Source organism: Brachypodium distachyon, chromosome 2, assembly GCF_000005505.3.
Source record: "Brachypodium distachyon strain Bd21 chromosome 2, Brachypodium_distachyon_v3.0, whole genome shotgun sequence".
In the NCBI taxonomy this organism is placed as follows: domain Eukaryota; kingdom Viridiplantae; phylum Streptophyta; class Magnoliopsida; order Poales; family Poaceae; genus Brachypodium; species Brachypodium distachyon.
In genome coordinates this window covers 19409727-19424550 of record NC_016132.3, presented here as the reverse complement: position 1 = coordinate 19424550, position 14824 = coordinate 19409727, and the positions used below count along the sequence as shown (strand labels likewise).

The following is a 14824-nucleotide window of genomic DNA, read 5'->3' as shown; positions in this document are numbered from 1 at the left end:
GGAGGGCCTAATAGAGACACCTTTGTGCTTCGAGCTAATAGGTAGCGAATGTACGATGAGTAGATAGTTTGAAAGTCAGGAGATAAGAATCTGATAGTCTGATAAACAGTTCGCACTGACAGAGACATTAATTCGTCAGTTTGATGAACCCAGGTTCACAAAATTCACGTGTCCAAAACAGTAGTGCATCCCCTTAAAGTGTGCTTTGCATGTTGGGTAGCAAACTACAATCTGCAAAGGTAAAATATGTCAAAATATCAGATGCTAGATACTAGTTCATTCTTCTTTTTCACGGGGAAAACCTTGGTGCATGGCGAGAGGATATCTATTTCGGACCCAAAGGTGTAGTGTGTGCTATCACCTTCGGAATTTTCTGCAAATCCATTCTCCGGACAAATTGTACATCCTCATCGTGAGATAGCTAAATTGGTGGCCATCTAAAATAACAATTATCAGTGGCAACATTTGTAAGGGAATAGCCATTGAGGTTGACCAACTCATCCTCCAAATCCCCGATCAAAAACCCTCGTCCATAACCAAACATTGCATACTACAAGAGGTTATTATATCTCCTCCTTATCCTCCGACAATTTCCACGGCTGTAATTAGCTGGGGGTGTTAAGTTTTTTCTCAACCTGTTACTTGTATGCACAGCCGCCGAACACCTGACAATGCTTTTGAATAAAATAGGGAAATGCAGCATAAGGGCGCAACCGTCAAATCAAATGATCTCCAGAAAGAAGTCGATTTCCCATCCCCATGAGATAATCGTGCTCGCCTGGAATATGGCCACGATGCCATGGGCACCCAACCAAGCCGTAGCAAACAGGCTGCGGATGACAAGGCCACCAAACTCCTTGCGGGTGCAAACCCTACGCCAGCGCCTCAACACGTCACCAGACATTGCTAAACTTTATCTGGGGAGCAAAACCATGCTGGAGGTGTACATGAGCGCTAGAGGGAAAGAGAGATTACCATGCCAAAGCTATATATATGATGTTCCTGAACAGGGTTACTGTCATTGCAAAATGAAAATGTCTTGCAAGAGGCGGCGCCTTCAGATCGCTAAACAAGCGTCCAACACCAAGTCTCTTTGCGCTGCTAGACCAGCAATCCAGCACCAAAATTACAACAAAGTTTACACCCAAACACTCAATCCATCACCACCAAACTCCTAGCACAAGCAAAAAGCTATGGGTACAGCGCAGCAATCACTCACTCATATCCGAAGCCAAGTGATCTGCAGGTTCCAGGATCTGCGTGTTATAGGACGCGATAGCGTCGAACAGCATCAAGTTGCTGATCACCTGCGCCCCAGAGTCCCTGTACTGGATGCACTCCTCCATCTCCTTTTGAAGATCAAGAAGAAAGCTTGAAGTGAACTTTTTCGGAGACTCGCCATTGTAGATGAAGTATAGCTTCACTGAATTTCTGTCCAAATCCTTACGCGACAGGTGCACGTAATTGCTTCCCTCGAGTACCTGCCCGTCGGCAGCTGCTATGAGATCTTGGATGTTTTCCCTGTCTTGAGAGTCCAAGTATGCGCTGAGGCAAAAATACAGCCCGGCGAACAGTTTCGGTCCCTGCAAACATCATTTTCTTGTCATGCACATGGAATGGTACAACTCACTAAAGACCACGGTATAAATGGGAAAACATAAATGATGTGGAAGTATGTCTATAATATTGAAATTTTTAGATAATCCAAGTGCATCCATGATTTATGGCAACTACAAAACATGACATGTGGGAAAATGACACTTCAAAAGCAAAAGATTGTAAACTACCACTGTAAAAAAGACTTGCTTTGTAGGGTGAAGATGCAAAATATGTGAATATGTTTAGAACCCAACCTTATAAGACAAAGCTGCTGGAATTTACAACATCTAAATTTCTCTAGAAATCACCTGGCATGGTAATCTGTTTTCACCAAATATAATTTTTCCTATAACAGAAACAGATATGTATACATACCTCTTCAGCTGCTCTGGCCCTTCCTTTGGTTGGTCCATCGATTGATGTGCGAGAACCATAGAGGAATTTTACCTCGTAAGAAATTTCTGAGACTGGAATTTGCACCGACAAACAAGTTTCTTGACCTAGAATCAGCTCCCCCAGGCAATCCTCAATCCCTAAAACAGGAAGGTTAAGTGCTTCAGTGCAGGAATAAAATAATATTTTCCACTAATTAGGATAGATTTTAAATGACCATGAATACTTAGAAATGTGAATAGACCAGCAGCTTGTTAAATTAAGCAGTATGTAACATGGACTTGACAATTGACATAGTAAAAAAAGATGAACAATACAAAAACATATTAATCAAACCAGGATGACGTAATTAATACTAACATCCAGCTTTGACAACCCATTTCCCAGACAATATCGCCATCAGGACCTCATACGATCTTCTACATTCAGCATCACCATATCTTCCAACAATAACATGAGTCACATTTTTCTCCCATTTATCAACCACGGTTGCATTAGTCAGTGATGCAAATTCCTTCAAGGAATCCTGCTTGACAAACATACAAACAATTTGATCACTAGTTGGAAAAGGAAAAAGATCATCTAAAAAATTAGTTATATATTATGCAAACGTGTTCATAAAGTAGGATTGCAACATTATTTGTCCATAAACATGTTACCTATCCAAATTCCAAAGGCACAAAAACAAGATGGCAAATTTTGCCATATCACACCTCTAGGCTTAGGAATTACGTTTTAATCGTTCAAATGATTGTATTTTTATAATGGTACTGAGTAAAGACATGTTTTTGTGGTGTGTCCTACTCCTAGCAAAGAGTGCAAAATAACGGTGTATCATGGCAACCTTCACGTTATTGTTTGTTAGTAACGCTACCTTCTCTGATTCACTTAAAACTGCACCAAGCAAAACCCATTGATCCGAAGGGCAACTTCTTAAGGTGCTAGGCTTGTTTATTTCTTTTTCTTCTCTATGGTAACCGGCAGAAATCCCGTCTTTGTTGGAAAATTGTCTGTAATGATGAAAACAGTGAAAAAACATGGAAGGACATTAATGAATATTGATTGACTTCTGACCAGGAACCTCTTCATCATCTCCCAAGAAAGGTAAAGAAAGACCACATACCGCTGAGGCAAGGAAGAACTTGAGGTGTTCAGCTGATCTACTTGGTCATCTTCCCTGTTATGAATGACAGAAGTTCCTTGAATATCTAATTCTTGGCTGGAACAACAGATCAATTAAGAATAAAAAATAATGATTAATCAAACAATGGGAATCATCTTCGAAGGGGGTTGAATACAGATAGGGTATCCAGATAAATACGAATTTGATGTAAGAGTGAATGCCATTTTTAACCCCCAAGTTTTACTTTTCTGACAGCTTTGAACCCATTTAGTGAGATTTTCATTTTTTGACCCCATTTAGTAAAATTTGTGCCACTAATGACCCCATTTAAGCTTTTGAAATGAATCACCTCCGTCCTGACATATGGTTAGACCAAGGATGGCAACACAAGACCTCTCTGCGAAGCTAGCTGACGCTAAGCAAAGCCGATTGATTCTGGTGAGCTGCGCACGTACAAAAACGTCGATCACAGTCAAGCTAATCAATTATTAGCAGCTACCCAGGTTATATTTAATGGCTATAGGCCCATATCGAGCCTGTTTATACTTTTCTTTATATCTCTCTAGGTTGATCGATTAGAGGGTACGTATACAAGGCAAAGGAGCAATCCAATTCTAAGTACCTAACTGAATACGAGACCTACTAGGAGATCAACCCTAAACCAGAAACATATTCCTATACGGACTGATCTTAAGCTTACAAGGTAATAACCTCTTGTCCGTGCCCTCCCAAGTCGTGCATGCACATCAACTAGCTAGTTAACTACATGCTAATAGAAACAGAGATTTAACGACAGGCAAATAACTGAAACAACTACATCCAGCTAAGAGTTGAGGATGGGTGAGTGGGTTTGCCTCAGGACGTAGGGGATTCGGGTCAAAATATTAGATGGGGTCATTATTGGCACAAATTTTGCTAAGTGGGGTCATTACTGGCACAAGTTTTGCTAAATAGGATCAAAAAATGAAAATTCCACTAAATGGGTTCAAAGCTGTCAAAAGAGTGAAACTTGGGGGTCAAAAATGGAATTCACTCTTGTTCAAAAGGTTGAAAAAACATCACATACTTGTGATGGTCGGAAGAAGAAATGTCACTTTCCAATATTGGCATCGCATCACATGGCAGTGCCTCAGACGATGCATGGTCGGGGCACCAAACATTACGATTATCCTACAACATCAAAACGAGGCATGTCAGGACATCAGTGTCTGTAAATGAATCAACGGCAAGGTATACTCAAAAGCTTACAGGATCCCAGCGGCATTCAGGTATCATCAGTGCACACGGGACATGATAGGTTTTGGCGCATTTATCAATGCAACAACCAAGGGCTGCTCCCGGGAGACTGCATCTGCTGCATTTCAACCCTGAAGCACGCCTGATTTCCTTCTTCATGTTAAGAACAGTATCACCATTGAAACGCACTCTTGGGGCCCTTCACAAAAATATTGTATCAACTTGCATCTTCATTGAAAATGGTGTGATGATTCTAACTAAAAGGAATATGAAGAGTTGAACGTTGTGTATAAGAAACTTACCACTTTATGCATTTCTCATGGACATATATGGCATTTGTTGGGTTGCCCTTGTTACTGGACACTACCCTTCCCTTTAAATATTGCACCATCGGACCATGAAACTGAAATAGGAAATGTCTTTTCTTAGTTCGAGTAAAAACAGAGAAGACTTCAACAGATCACTTGTAACTTGGTAGATACAAATGGCAGTTTATTACCTCACTTTTTCTGAATGAATGGCAGAAAACACATTCATCTATAAATAAGTTGATCGGTGATTGCATTATCCTTGATCCAGTGGCATCTTCATTGTCTCCCAGCGCGCCACTTTTCCCTGAACCCTTGCTTTCTGTACAGGAATACTGATGCTTTCCAGTGTTACTTCCATTAACACAAAGTGATGAAATCGCATCTACAACTAATTTCTTATTTGGACCCTTTGCATGTGATGCAATATTATTGTACAGAACAAATTTAGTTAGCCACTCAGAATGTTGAATATGCATCTAATTGCACGTAGATCTGAACTAGATATATAAGATTTTCACAATGCATGTAATTTATCAAATGGATGATTCTATAAAAAAACTTATTGGTTCTATTAACAAAAACTTATTGGTTGAATATACGTGATTGCTATGTCAAGCACTTGCATATGTGTTATGCCATTAGAAAAACTTATTGGTTTTAAAAGAAAATGGAGAAGAATGTACCAAAGGAAAAGGATAGGTGCAGAGACTCAATGGAAGCTGTTCTAACGAATCGAGTAAGTACCTTGACAAGTCTTGATTTAGGCGGGCGGCTGCTTCGTCTAGTTGAAGCCTCGTCCTGCATTTGAATTTGCTGAACAACCTCAACATTGCCAACACCCGTTTCTGTTTCCATGTTGACCATGCTGCTATCTGTAGCAGACTTGGTACCTACAAGCATCAAAGTGACTCCGCTAGGTTAGCTTCGTCATAATTGAGCATAACTAGATTAATTGAGCAAAGGCATAGTATTATTTTGAAAAAATAGCTCTTTGAATAAATCATAACTAGCATTTTCAAATTCCAACAGACTGCACTGGAAGCCAAATAAAATAAAATGACACAAGGCCATTGGAAGAAAATGCTTCGGCTAATACCAGTGTTACTTGAACATGGGCACAAGTGCAAGCATCCGCACGGATTCGGGAGTCCGATTCCGATCCGGAAAAACAGTTTGGACATTGCAAATGATACTAGGTATCCGACACGTATTTGGGGTGCCATATGCAGCAAAAAAAATCGTATTGGGGCGTCCCAGTAACGCTGGCTAATATAGACTTGCCTACTAGGACATTCCTATTGCATGATTGATCTAAAAACGGGGTGGGGCACTCCTATTGCATCAGTTGGGCTTGATCTTAAAATTCGGAGTTTTGTCTCTCCCTTTCTATTCATTAATTTCGAAAAAACGGAATGTTGAACGTACGGACCGTTGCGCGTTGCATATCCTCGACTGACCACGAGGATGCAAACGGCAGTAGATCGCACCACTGAGAGAGCACTAAACCCCTCGAATATCTCGCATCCGAAGTTAGCACGCATCGACGCGGAAGCAAAGTTACCATTTCGGCAGGTTTCGGAGATTTGGGAAAGGGGCCGTCTAAGGAGTGCGCGCGCACTCCCTGGTCTTAGGCGGTGCTCACTTTCAGACAGCTTCATGATTGCCGGTTCCATGGTGGGCAGCTCCCACACGGAGGTTTCCACGTCTGGTAGCTCCCACGTCCAGCGTCGCTTTGTCTTTTTCTGTAGAGTAAATCCGTGTACTAGGCTTGCACTGATCTGCTGCAAAATTACTTCTACCAAAAACTCTCAGAAATCAAAGCTGAAAAAAAAACCCCTGAAGAACACGTCTTTTCTCTGTTGCATTAAAACTACACCATATCTTCCTTATATCTTTGAACATGTAGGTTAGCTGTTGCATTAAAACTTCACCATCTTCCTTATATCTTTGAACATGTAGGTTAGTCCCCCAGATCTGTCCCCAAACATGATGCAACTTGTTTTATGCTGGTAGAAATCTAAAACATGAAACAAACCTAGAAGATCCATATTCATCGAATACAACAGAATTACATTGGAAGAATCTTTCTGAAGAAAAGTAGTGATATGTTAGCTTCAATGGAACAAGTGTATCTGTTGTTCCACATGAGACTACAAAAACAAACACTTCAACTCGGAAAAACTTGGTGTGTTCGACCACTTGCTATTGCGACAAAAAATCATGTGCTTTGAGTAATCTCTGTAGATGCAAAAGTCCTCTCATCCACCCTATAAATAAGGTAGGAACAATAGAAAATAGGAGCAGCAACAATTGAACAAGACGGAAATCATCTGAACTGGAAATTACAGACTGATTAATGTACTAAACATGGGACAAAGCCCACAATTATGGCAGAAGAATACTATGCAAGGGCAGGGAGCAAAAGTACATTTCAGTACAGGCATAACTACATCAAGATGAAATTGTCTACCGAGTGCTTCACATAACTACATAAGCTGTAATCCTACTTGAACAAGATCTAAGCTATAACAGAGATAACAATTTGGCTCTGAAAACTTGATAATTATTACTTCTAAGCATTAAGTACAACTGAAATCTAATATTTTTGCACGTGTAGAAACGTACCAATGTTTTCACAAGAAAAATGAGTGCTTAACAGAATGATGTTAAAGATTGGAAAGTTCTAAGACGTCCGAGCAGATTAGGATAATCTAAAACCTTTATAAACATAGTATTTTACACGATGCACTTAAATGTTGATTAGACAACGAAATCAGAGTTTCACTTATTTATTTGATATCAAAAGTAACTATAGATCTATTAGATGTAATTTCATAATAAAAAATTACTCGCTCCCTTTCATAATTCTTGTCAAAATCTTACATGTATCTAGACATTTTTTAGGAATAAACACATCTATTTTTGAACAAATTTGAGACAAGAATTATGGAACAGAGGGAGTACATCCATATCTGTTATAATATAGGATCTAAAGACTAAAAGTAACTTTTAACATTCACATTTACATCTAAAAATCCAAAAGTAATTTTTAACATCCACAATTACATTAAAAAATATGGAAAGTTAACTCTTAATATTAAAACTATATCTCTTTAACTCATAAAAGTAACTCTCATACGCTGAAACTACATCCGGCAAAATCATAGAGTAATTTTTAACCAAAATTTTAATCATAGACGAAAATGCTCCCATATCGACAAAGACAATGGAGACTAGAAGCGTTTCAGGCCCCCAGATCAGCGTCCCCTATTGATCCAGCCGAAAACGAACACGACGAAGAAATCCTTCCTCAGGTTGGGGATTTGCGGAGGCGGCGCTTGGGGACTGGGGGTCTGCGGGAGAGAGGAGTGCGACGAGGGAACGTGTGGATAACCGTGAGTCCGTGGCTGAACGTCCGATAGGATCCAACGGAGCACAAGGTGAAAATGCACAAAAGGAAACGCGCTCGCGGAGAAGCATACCTCGGAGAACACTCCGCGGCGGCGCCCGAGTCCGGAGCGATCTCTTCAGCGTCGGACTCTCCCCCGTCGCTCGCTCGCTCCTCGGGGGCTCCATCGGCAGAGGGCAAAAGGGGGGTTTGGGACGAGGCTTGACGGGACGGGTCGAGGCGGGGAGGGGAGTTGATTTGACAGGGGAAGGCGAGCGAGCAGGCGCGCGGCGTGCGTTCGTAGGCGCTCGGGATTTTTCGTCTGCGGTGCCTACGGCCTACTGCCTACCCCACCTACGGTCTTAAAACTTTTGACAGGCCGTGGGCTGGGCTGGGCTGGGCTGGAAGTAAATGCAGAGTCAGAACAGTCGTATCAATCGATCGAGCCAGAACCCCTAATAAAATTAAAAATCGATCGAGCCATATTGGCTAAAAAAAATCGATCAGAGTCAGAGCCTTCTTGCAAAACAAACCTTCAAATGTTGCAGAATCATGGCCGAAATCCAATCATCTGCCTCTCCCAGTCTCTCGTCGTCTCTTGTCTCAAACGATTACGGTTAGCAAAATCCCACATCTTCACTCTCCCTCAACCTCCACCCTTCCTGCATCCTCAGCCACGTCCTCCCGACGCTCTTTTCTCCCTCCCGGACCACACAGTTGTGGTAGTACAGTAACAGAGTCTTGTTCAATCGACAAAGAGACAATGATGTATCCATGTTCGGTTTGCTAGTTCTAGTGTTAGAGCCATGATTGGTTACTGTGGATACTGGATACATCATAGATGCTTGTTCAGCGAACCATACTTTTCTCTTCAAAGAGACAAACGATTATTTTTTTATAGATCAATAGGCATCTGCCTAGTTCAATTTCACAGGAAATGGAACATACATTGTCATGATGAGTTGCGCAGCATTATTACAGACTTGATCCTAATGGTTCAAAAGGCCGTGAAAATACAAACAAAACAAACTATCAGAGCAAACTTAACACTAGAGCTAACACACATGAACACATCACATAAATCAATCTACTTGCAGACTCGAAGCGCTGTCCTCGTCTCTGCAGCATTCGGAGTCCACCGTCCTGTCACGATAGATGTTCGCCGCTTCTTCAGAGACAAAGCTGGCGAGCCTCCCTCACGGAAGACTGCTTGTTCTTCTTTGTGTGTTATAGCTATCCCTCCCCATCAGTTTTCATCAACCCAACTGTGTCCTAGCAAATTCAAGGAAAAAACATCTAATGAGAAAAACAGTGTGAGACACATGATGAATACAAATAAAGAATTACCATGAAAACGCAGTTCGCATCATCTTCAGGGAAAAAACATCCTAGCCGGCGGATCCTGGATTTCTCTCGTCTGGTCCAGTCCCACAGGAGAGCCCGAGGGAAGGAGATGGCTGGATCTCGGCCGAGATTCAGCAACAATCCGGGGTTTGTTTTGCAAATGTTCCAGTAGCCCATCTTGTAAACGAATCCTGTCCCTCTCTGGCTCATCCAACGACTCGGAAGTCCTGGGCGCACCTGGTGCCCAGGTTGGTTCGCTGCACATGATACGTTCTCTATATGAGGGGTAACCTTGTAAAAGCATCAACCGGCCTATTAGGATGGAGAGTCATTGCGTAGGCCAGACTCTACCTTCGGGCAGTTAAATCGTGACATAGAAGGAAACTTAGCAGTTTTTGGCAGAGGCTCAAGCGTCCAACTCAGATACGACTTGTAAAACTCTAAATGGTTGTCTATATAAAGACCAGCTAGGTACCCCCTGCAAAGGCAAAACACACTGTAATCGATATTACCAAGTCAATATTATTCAGCAGAACGTACGTCTACCTCCACCGAGAGGAGCCGAACCTGGCCACCTGGGTAAATCTCCCTTCTTCCTTGCCTGAGAAGGCTCTGTCTGTCACTACACTTTACCACCTACGAACACAATTCATGATGGTACCTGTACCGTCGATAACTCGACAAATAGGCTATAGCCTAAGCAAACAGTGATTTTTTTCAACCATGCAAAAACGGTCTGAAACCATGTGCCAAAGGTGATGACATCAAAAAATGGTAGGCTGCAACTAACAAAAAGGCAGAATCTGTTATTTTTAAGACCGGAGAAAATTGGCATGAAACCATGTACGAGAGGCTATGAAATCAACTAGTCAGCCAAAATCCCAAAAATGCATGCACCATATCCCACAAAACGGCAAAAGCAATTATTTAATCCAACGTTACACATTCCGAAACAGTGTACGAGGTCAGCATATTGGGAAAATCAACCAAAAACACAAAAGGTGAATTTTCTCGATCAACAAGAAACGGTGCGGCCAAACTTTGCACCGAGGGTCACAATATTGAGAAGACCAACGAAAAAAAGGTTTGGGTTATAGCAACAAAAATGGCCAAAATACGATTGTTTTTGGATCGGAGAAAATTGTGCTAAACCATGTATCACGGGTCACGATATCAAAAATCCAGGATTATAACACACGAAATGGACAAAACGCTAATTGTTGTTTTCGGGACAAAAACGTACCATAATCATGTACCGAGCTCCCGATATCGGAAAATCGGCCGGAAGCTGCAAAAGCATGGACCATATCACACGAACGGTCAGAATGGTGATTTTTGTCAACTTGCCAAAAGAGAAACCGTATATCCGAGGTATAGGTGGCTAACGGGCCGGCCCGGCTCGTGTTAATCGGGCCTGGCCCGGGCACGGCACGATGAGGCCCGAGAATATAGGTGCAGGGCCCGGCCCGGCACGGCTAAGCCCGACGGGCCTTAAAAAGGCCCCCTGAAGAAGCATCCGGCCCAGGCAGCAGGACAGCCTTTTTATTGTGCGGCAGCCACAGAAACTAGTCAATATGGTTCTTTTCCAATATCTGACAGAACAGCAGGGTTGGCCTAGTGGTCCACAGATGTAAGGAACGAGGGAGCAGTTTTGAGTTCGATTGCTAGAGGCCGCCGTGTTTTTATTCCTAGACTTCTGGGATGGAGTGTATTTGGATTTAAAAAAAACTTGTTAGCCGGGCCGGCCTGGAGGGCCTGATGGTGGAGCGCGGGCGCAGCTCGGGCCGGGCACAATCGTGCCACTTCCGTGCAGTTTCTGTCAGATATTGGAAAAGTCAAACGAATATCGAAAATCAAACGAACCCAAAAAGACTAGGTTATAGTCCAAGAAAAGGATCGAAACCATTATTTTTGTGGATCGAACAAAAACTTTTCAAAACCATTTAAAATCGTTAATCGAGACACGATATAGAAAATTATTTTGGTGGATCAAACAAAAACTTTCCAAAACCATTTAAAATCGTTAACCGAGAGACACGATATAGAAAACGCGTCAAACGAAGAATGGCTAAAAACTGCCAGAGTCTCATTAATTGAGAGACACCATATATTTGTGGATCGAACAAAAACTTTCCAAAACCATTTAAAATCGTTAACCGAGATACGATATAGAAAATTATTTTTGTGGATCAAACAAAAACTTTCCAAAACCATTTAAAATCGTTAACCGAGAGACATGATATAGAAAATGCGTCAAACGAAGAATGGCTAAAAACTGCCACAGTCTCATTAATTGAGAGACACCATATAGAAAATGTGCCAAACGAAGAATGGATAAAAACTGCCACGGAGTCATTAATTGAGAGACATGATATAGAAAAATTGGCCGAAAACTCAAAAGCAAGGGTTATATCGCATGGAAACAGCCGAAACTGTTTTTTTTCAGAACCCACCTAAGGGCAAGCATATATCTAAAAATCGTTTGAAAAATTAAAAATGTGTGCCATGATAGAAAAAATGCTGATTTTTTGTAACGATATTGGAGAATCGGCTAAAACCCAAAAAACGTGTGCTACAACCCACAAACAATATAAAACCATTGAGTTTTTTTGACCGTCCATAAACAACCTAAAAATGTGTACATATACTCACAATATCGAAAAGTCATACGGAACCAAACAAAAACGACAAAAGCAATAATTTTTGTCGAGCAACCAAAAACAACCCCATTCTGCAGATTGGCCAAAAGTACTAAAATGGTGGGGCCATACCACACAAAAGTAACCAAAACGTGATTTTTCGACCGACCAAAAATGACACAATACCGCGTACGGAGTGTCACCATATCGGAAAATCGACAAACCCCAAACTGGTGAGCTATGACCCATGAAAACAACCAAACGGTGTTTTTGTTCGAACGGCCAGAAATCGGCCGAAACCCCAAAAGTGTGGGCTATCATAGACCAGAAAACCGACCAAAATTGTGGTTTTTCGATATGATACAGGGCATGACAGAAAGCCTCCCAAGAATATGAGAATGCTCGGTTGTGAGGCATGATCCTTTCATTTTACTTGTGAGACAATCAGGATTTTTTTTAGTAAAATAGGGAAAACCTATGTTAATCAAACCTACCGAGAAGATTAAAAATTCCAGAGAATTTCAATATCAAAATTTGATAGGATTGAATTTCCAATTTTTCAAACTTTTTGAATTTAGAGCAATATGCGACTACCACCATTCGAATCAGCTCAATGCTCTGAATCCAAATAGGCAAGAATATGAACTTGCATAATCCAAATTTCGAGCAAATCAATGAATTCAAACTTTGACAAATATTTGAAATCAACTTTTGCTTAGTCCACCCATTGACTAACACTCCGCACGCGCGTGTGGCCGAGGCTGTCAAGGGCACAGCATGCCCAACCGCCTCTTCAAGACGAACTTACTGACCATCATAGAATGTCTAAATTCTCTACAAATCATGGCATTAAACAACCTCCTATATGAACACTTTCATGTACGTTCTTGTTGGAAACAGTTTCAGGGAAAAAAATATATGCAAACCAGAAACCTGCGAGACCGGCATCGGGCTTGATCAAGATGAAGGTCCGCTCCGCCGCCATGCTACTAGTGCTAGGCTCGCTAGAGTTACTTGTTGAGTTTGGTCGGCAGCGTAGTGGAGAGCACTCACAACCCATTTCAGTATCGTCATTTCTAGAATGGACTTGGACATAGTAAATAGTTGAACCATACAAAAACATATTAATCAAACCAAGCGAGTTGTAAGATGACGTAATCTTCTATATCTAAGTAGGAGAAACCCGCTACTTGATTTTTCTTAACATGCAAACATGCCACATCATCACACCATTAATTTGTTCACACCTATTTAGTGGTAAACTCATTTTTTTTTGCACATGCATGCATGCTACTTTTTTCATCAAGCTATTTACACCAAGTGAAGAATCTATAATCTATCGTACAATTTCATTATACATTTTCATTTGATACAATATTGTTGCTACTTTTCACTCATGTATGTTAACTAAATTTTTTCTCAACAACTCACGTATGTTAACTAAAAACGTCCGCAACAACATGCGGGGCATCATCTAGTTAATACTAACATCCAGCACTCACAACCCATTTTAGTATGGACGTATCGTCAATGGGACCTCATACGATCTGCTAGGCATGTGCCTAGTCAATGACAACGTACCATAGCCCCATCACACGAGTTGTGGTTTTGTGAAAATATTAGTCACACTATATCTCTGTGTTACTAATCTATATCTATACCTATCTAAAAAATACGAACCGTTTCCTTCACCGTCGTCTCTCAAACTTCGCAAAAAATATTGTGGGCCCCTACGATTGCATCGCTTTTTCGTAAGCCCACCATCCGTTGCAGGGTCTTCCCTATCCCCTCTTGTTTGCCTTCTAAACCGATACGGCCTGCTCCTCTCCCCTGAATCCTGATATCCTCTTCCTTGCTCACCCTGCGAGCCGTGCGCGGCCACTGATCGCCTTTGGTCCGGCACCACCGACCCGGACCTCGACCTTGGCAACCTCCCTCGTAGATCCTCCCCTGGCCCCCTCCCATGGATACCCCGCTCTCTGGATACCACGACTCCATGAGCCAGCACCACCTCCGGGCATTCCCAATCCTCGCTCCTCGGAGGCCATGGCCAGTGGTGCCTCGGCTGCTAGGGCGGCGTCAGGTCCGGGATCCTGTCGATCCCTCCTCCCCTGCCCAGCCCCGTGAACTATAGGCCAGGGACGGGTGGACGAGGCGTCGCGGGGCGGCGACAGCGAGGACGATGGCGCGGCCGAGCCAGGCTGCGCTGGTGCACGAGGCGAGCGCACTCAAGTCAACGAGCGGGTCGCCTTAGTCCGAGACTGCCACCGCCGACCTCCGATCTCAAGAATCCCGATGTCACCACAGCCTCTCGACGGGATCCAACGGCGTCCTTGACAGAATCTGGGGTCCGACGGTCTCCCCGACGGATCTGGCGTTGAAGTGGGTGTGGATATATATATCGATGGATGTTGCAGAAACAAGCAGACGTTCTGAGACCGTAGAAAAGTTACTGCTATCGTTTGGGATCCTCATGATAAATAAACTGTCCACTCATGTTTAAGGACCTCAAGTTACTACTTGCTACTGGTTCAGATATATGCCACTGATTTTTGTTAGTTGTGCTATGCTTCTTGAAAGAGAGATAAGCTCATGCATCACTAATGTACGTTTATGTGAATTGCAAATCTTCTAAAGAGTTTCTTCTTTCAGATGAGGTTATAATTCATCTGTACAACCGGTTGCAATACCGGAAGTTGTTCACCTTTTGGGGTTTCCTGAAACTGTCCTGAAAACTAAGTATAGATCAATGCAATCATGATGGTGGGAGATAAGTAAAAAAATTGTAGGT

General features: G+C 42.2%; 1 protein-coding gene across 4 annotated transcripts; it reads right to left on the bottom strand.

Moving 5' to 3' along the window:
* Positions 1-961: 961 nt before the first annotated feature.
* LOC100835205 (BRCA1-associated RING domain protein 1) lies at positions 962-8377 on the bottom strand. 4 transcript variants are annotated; one of them, XM_024458218.1, is made up of 12 exons: positions 8145-8287; positions 6224-8015; positions 5407-5552; positions 4851-4994; positions 4654-4754; positions 4364-4550; positions 4182-4285; positions 3116-3211; positions 2867-3002; positions 2353-2518; positions 1975-2132; positions 962-1583 (listed from the first exon to the last, which is right to left on the bottom strand). In XM_024458218.1, the coding sequence occupies exons 2-12, from the start codon at positions 6333-6335 to the stop codon at positions 1212-1214; spliced, it is 1722 nt and encodes a 573-aa protein (XP_024313986.1). In that variant the 5' UTR covers positions 6336-8015; positions 8145-8287; the 3' UTR covers positions 962-1211. The 4 variants fall into 4 exon arrangements, with proteins under 4 accessions (XP_024313986.1, XP_024313987.1, XP_010231246.1 ...); XM_024458219.1 differs by having other exon boundaries at positions 3116-3169; XM_010232944.3 differs by having other exon boundaries at positions 4851-4981.
* Between the last annotated feature and the right edge of the window lie 6447 nt (positions 8378-14824).

Excerpts from the sequence above, each read along its gene's own strand:
- LOC100835205 (XM_024458218.1), bottom strand. The coding sequence starts at position 6,335 with ATGGAACCGGCAATCATGAAGCTGTCTGAAAGTGAGCACCGCCTAAGA. Across the intron at positions 5,553-6,223 it reads CTCCGAAACCTGCCGAAATG|GTACCAAGTCTGCTACAGAT; the intron begins GTAACTTTGCTT and ends TGATGCTTGTAG. Across the intron at positions 4,286-4,363 it reads CTGAATGCCGCTGGGATCCT|GATAATCGTAATGTTTGGTG; the intron begins GTAAGCTTTTGA and ends TTGATGTTGTAG.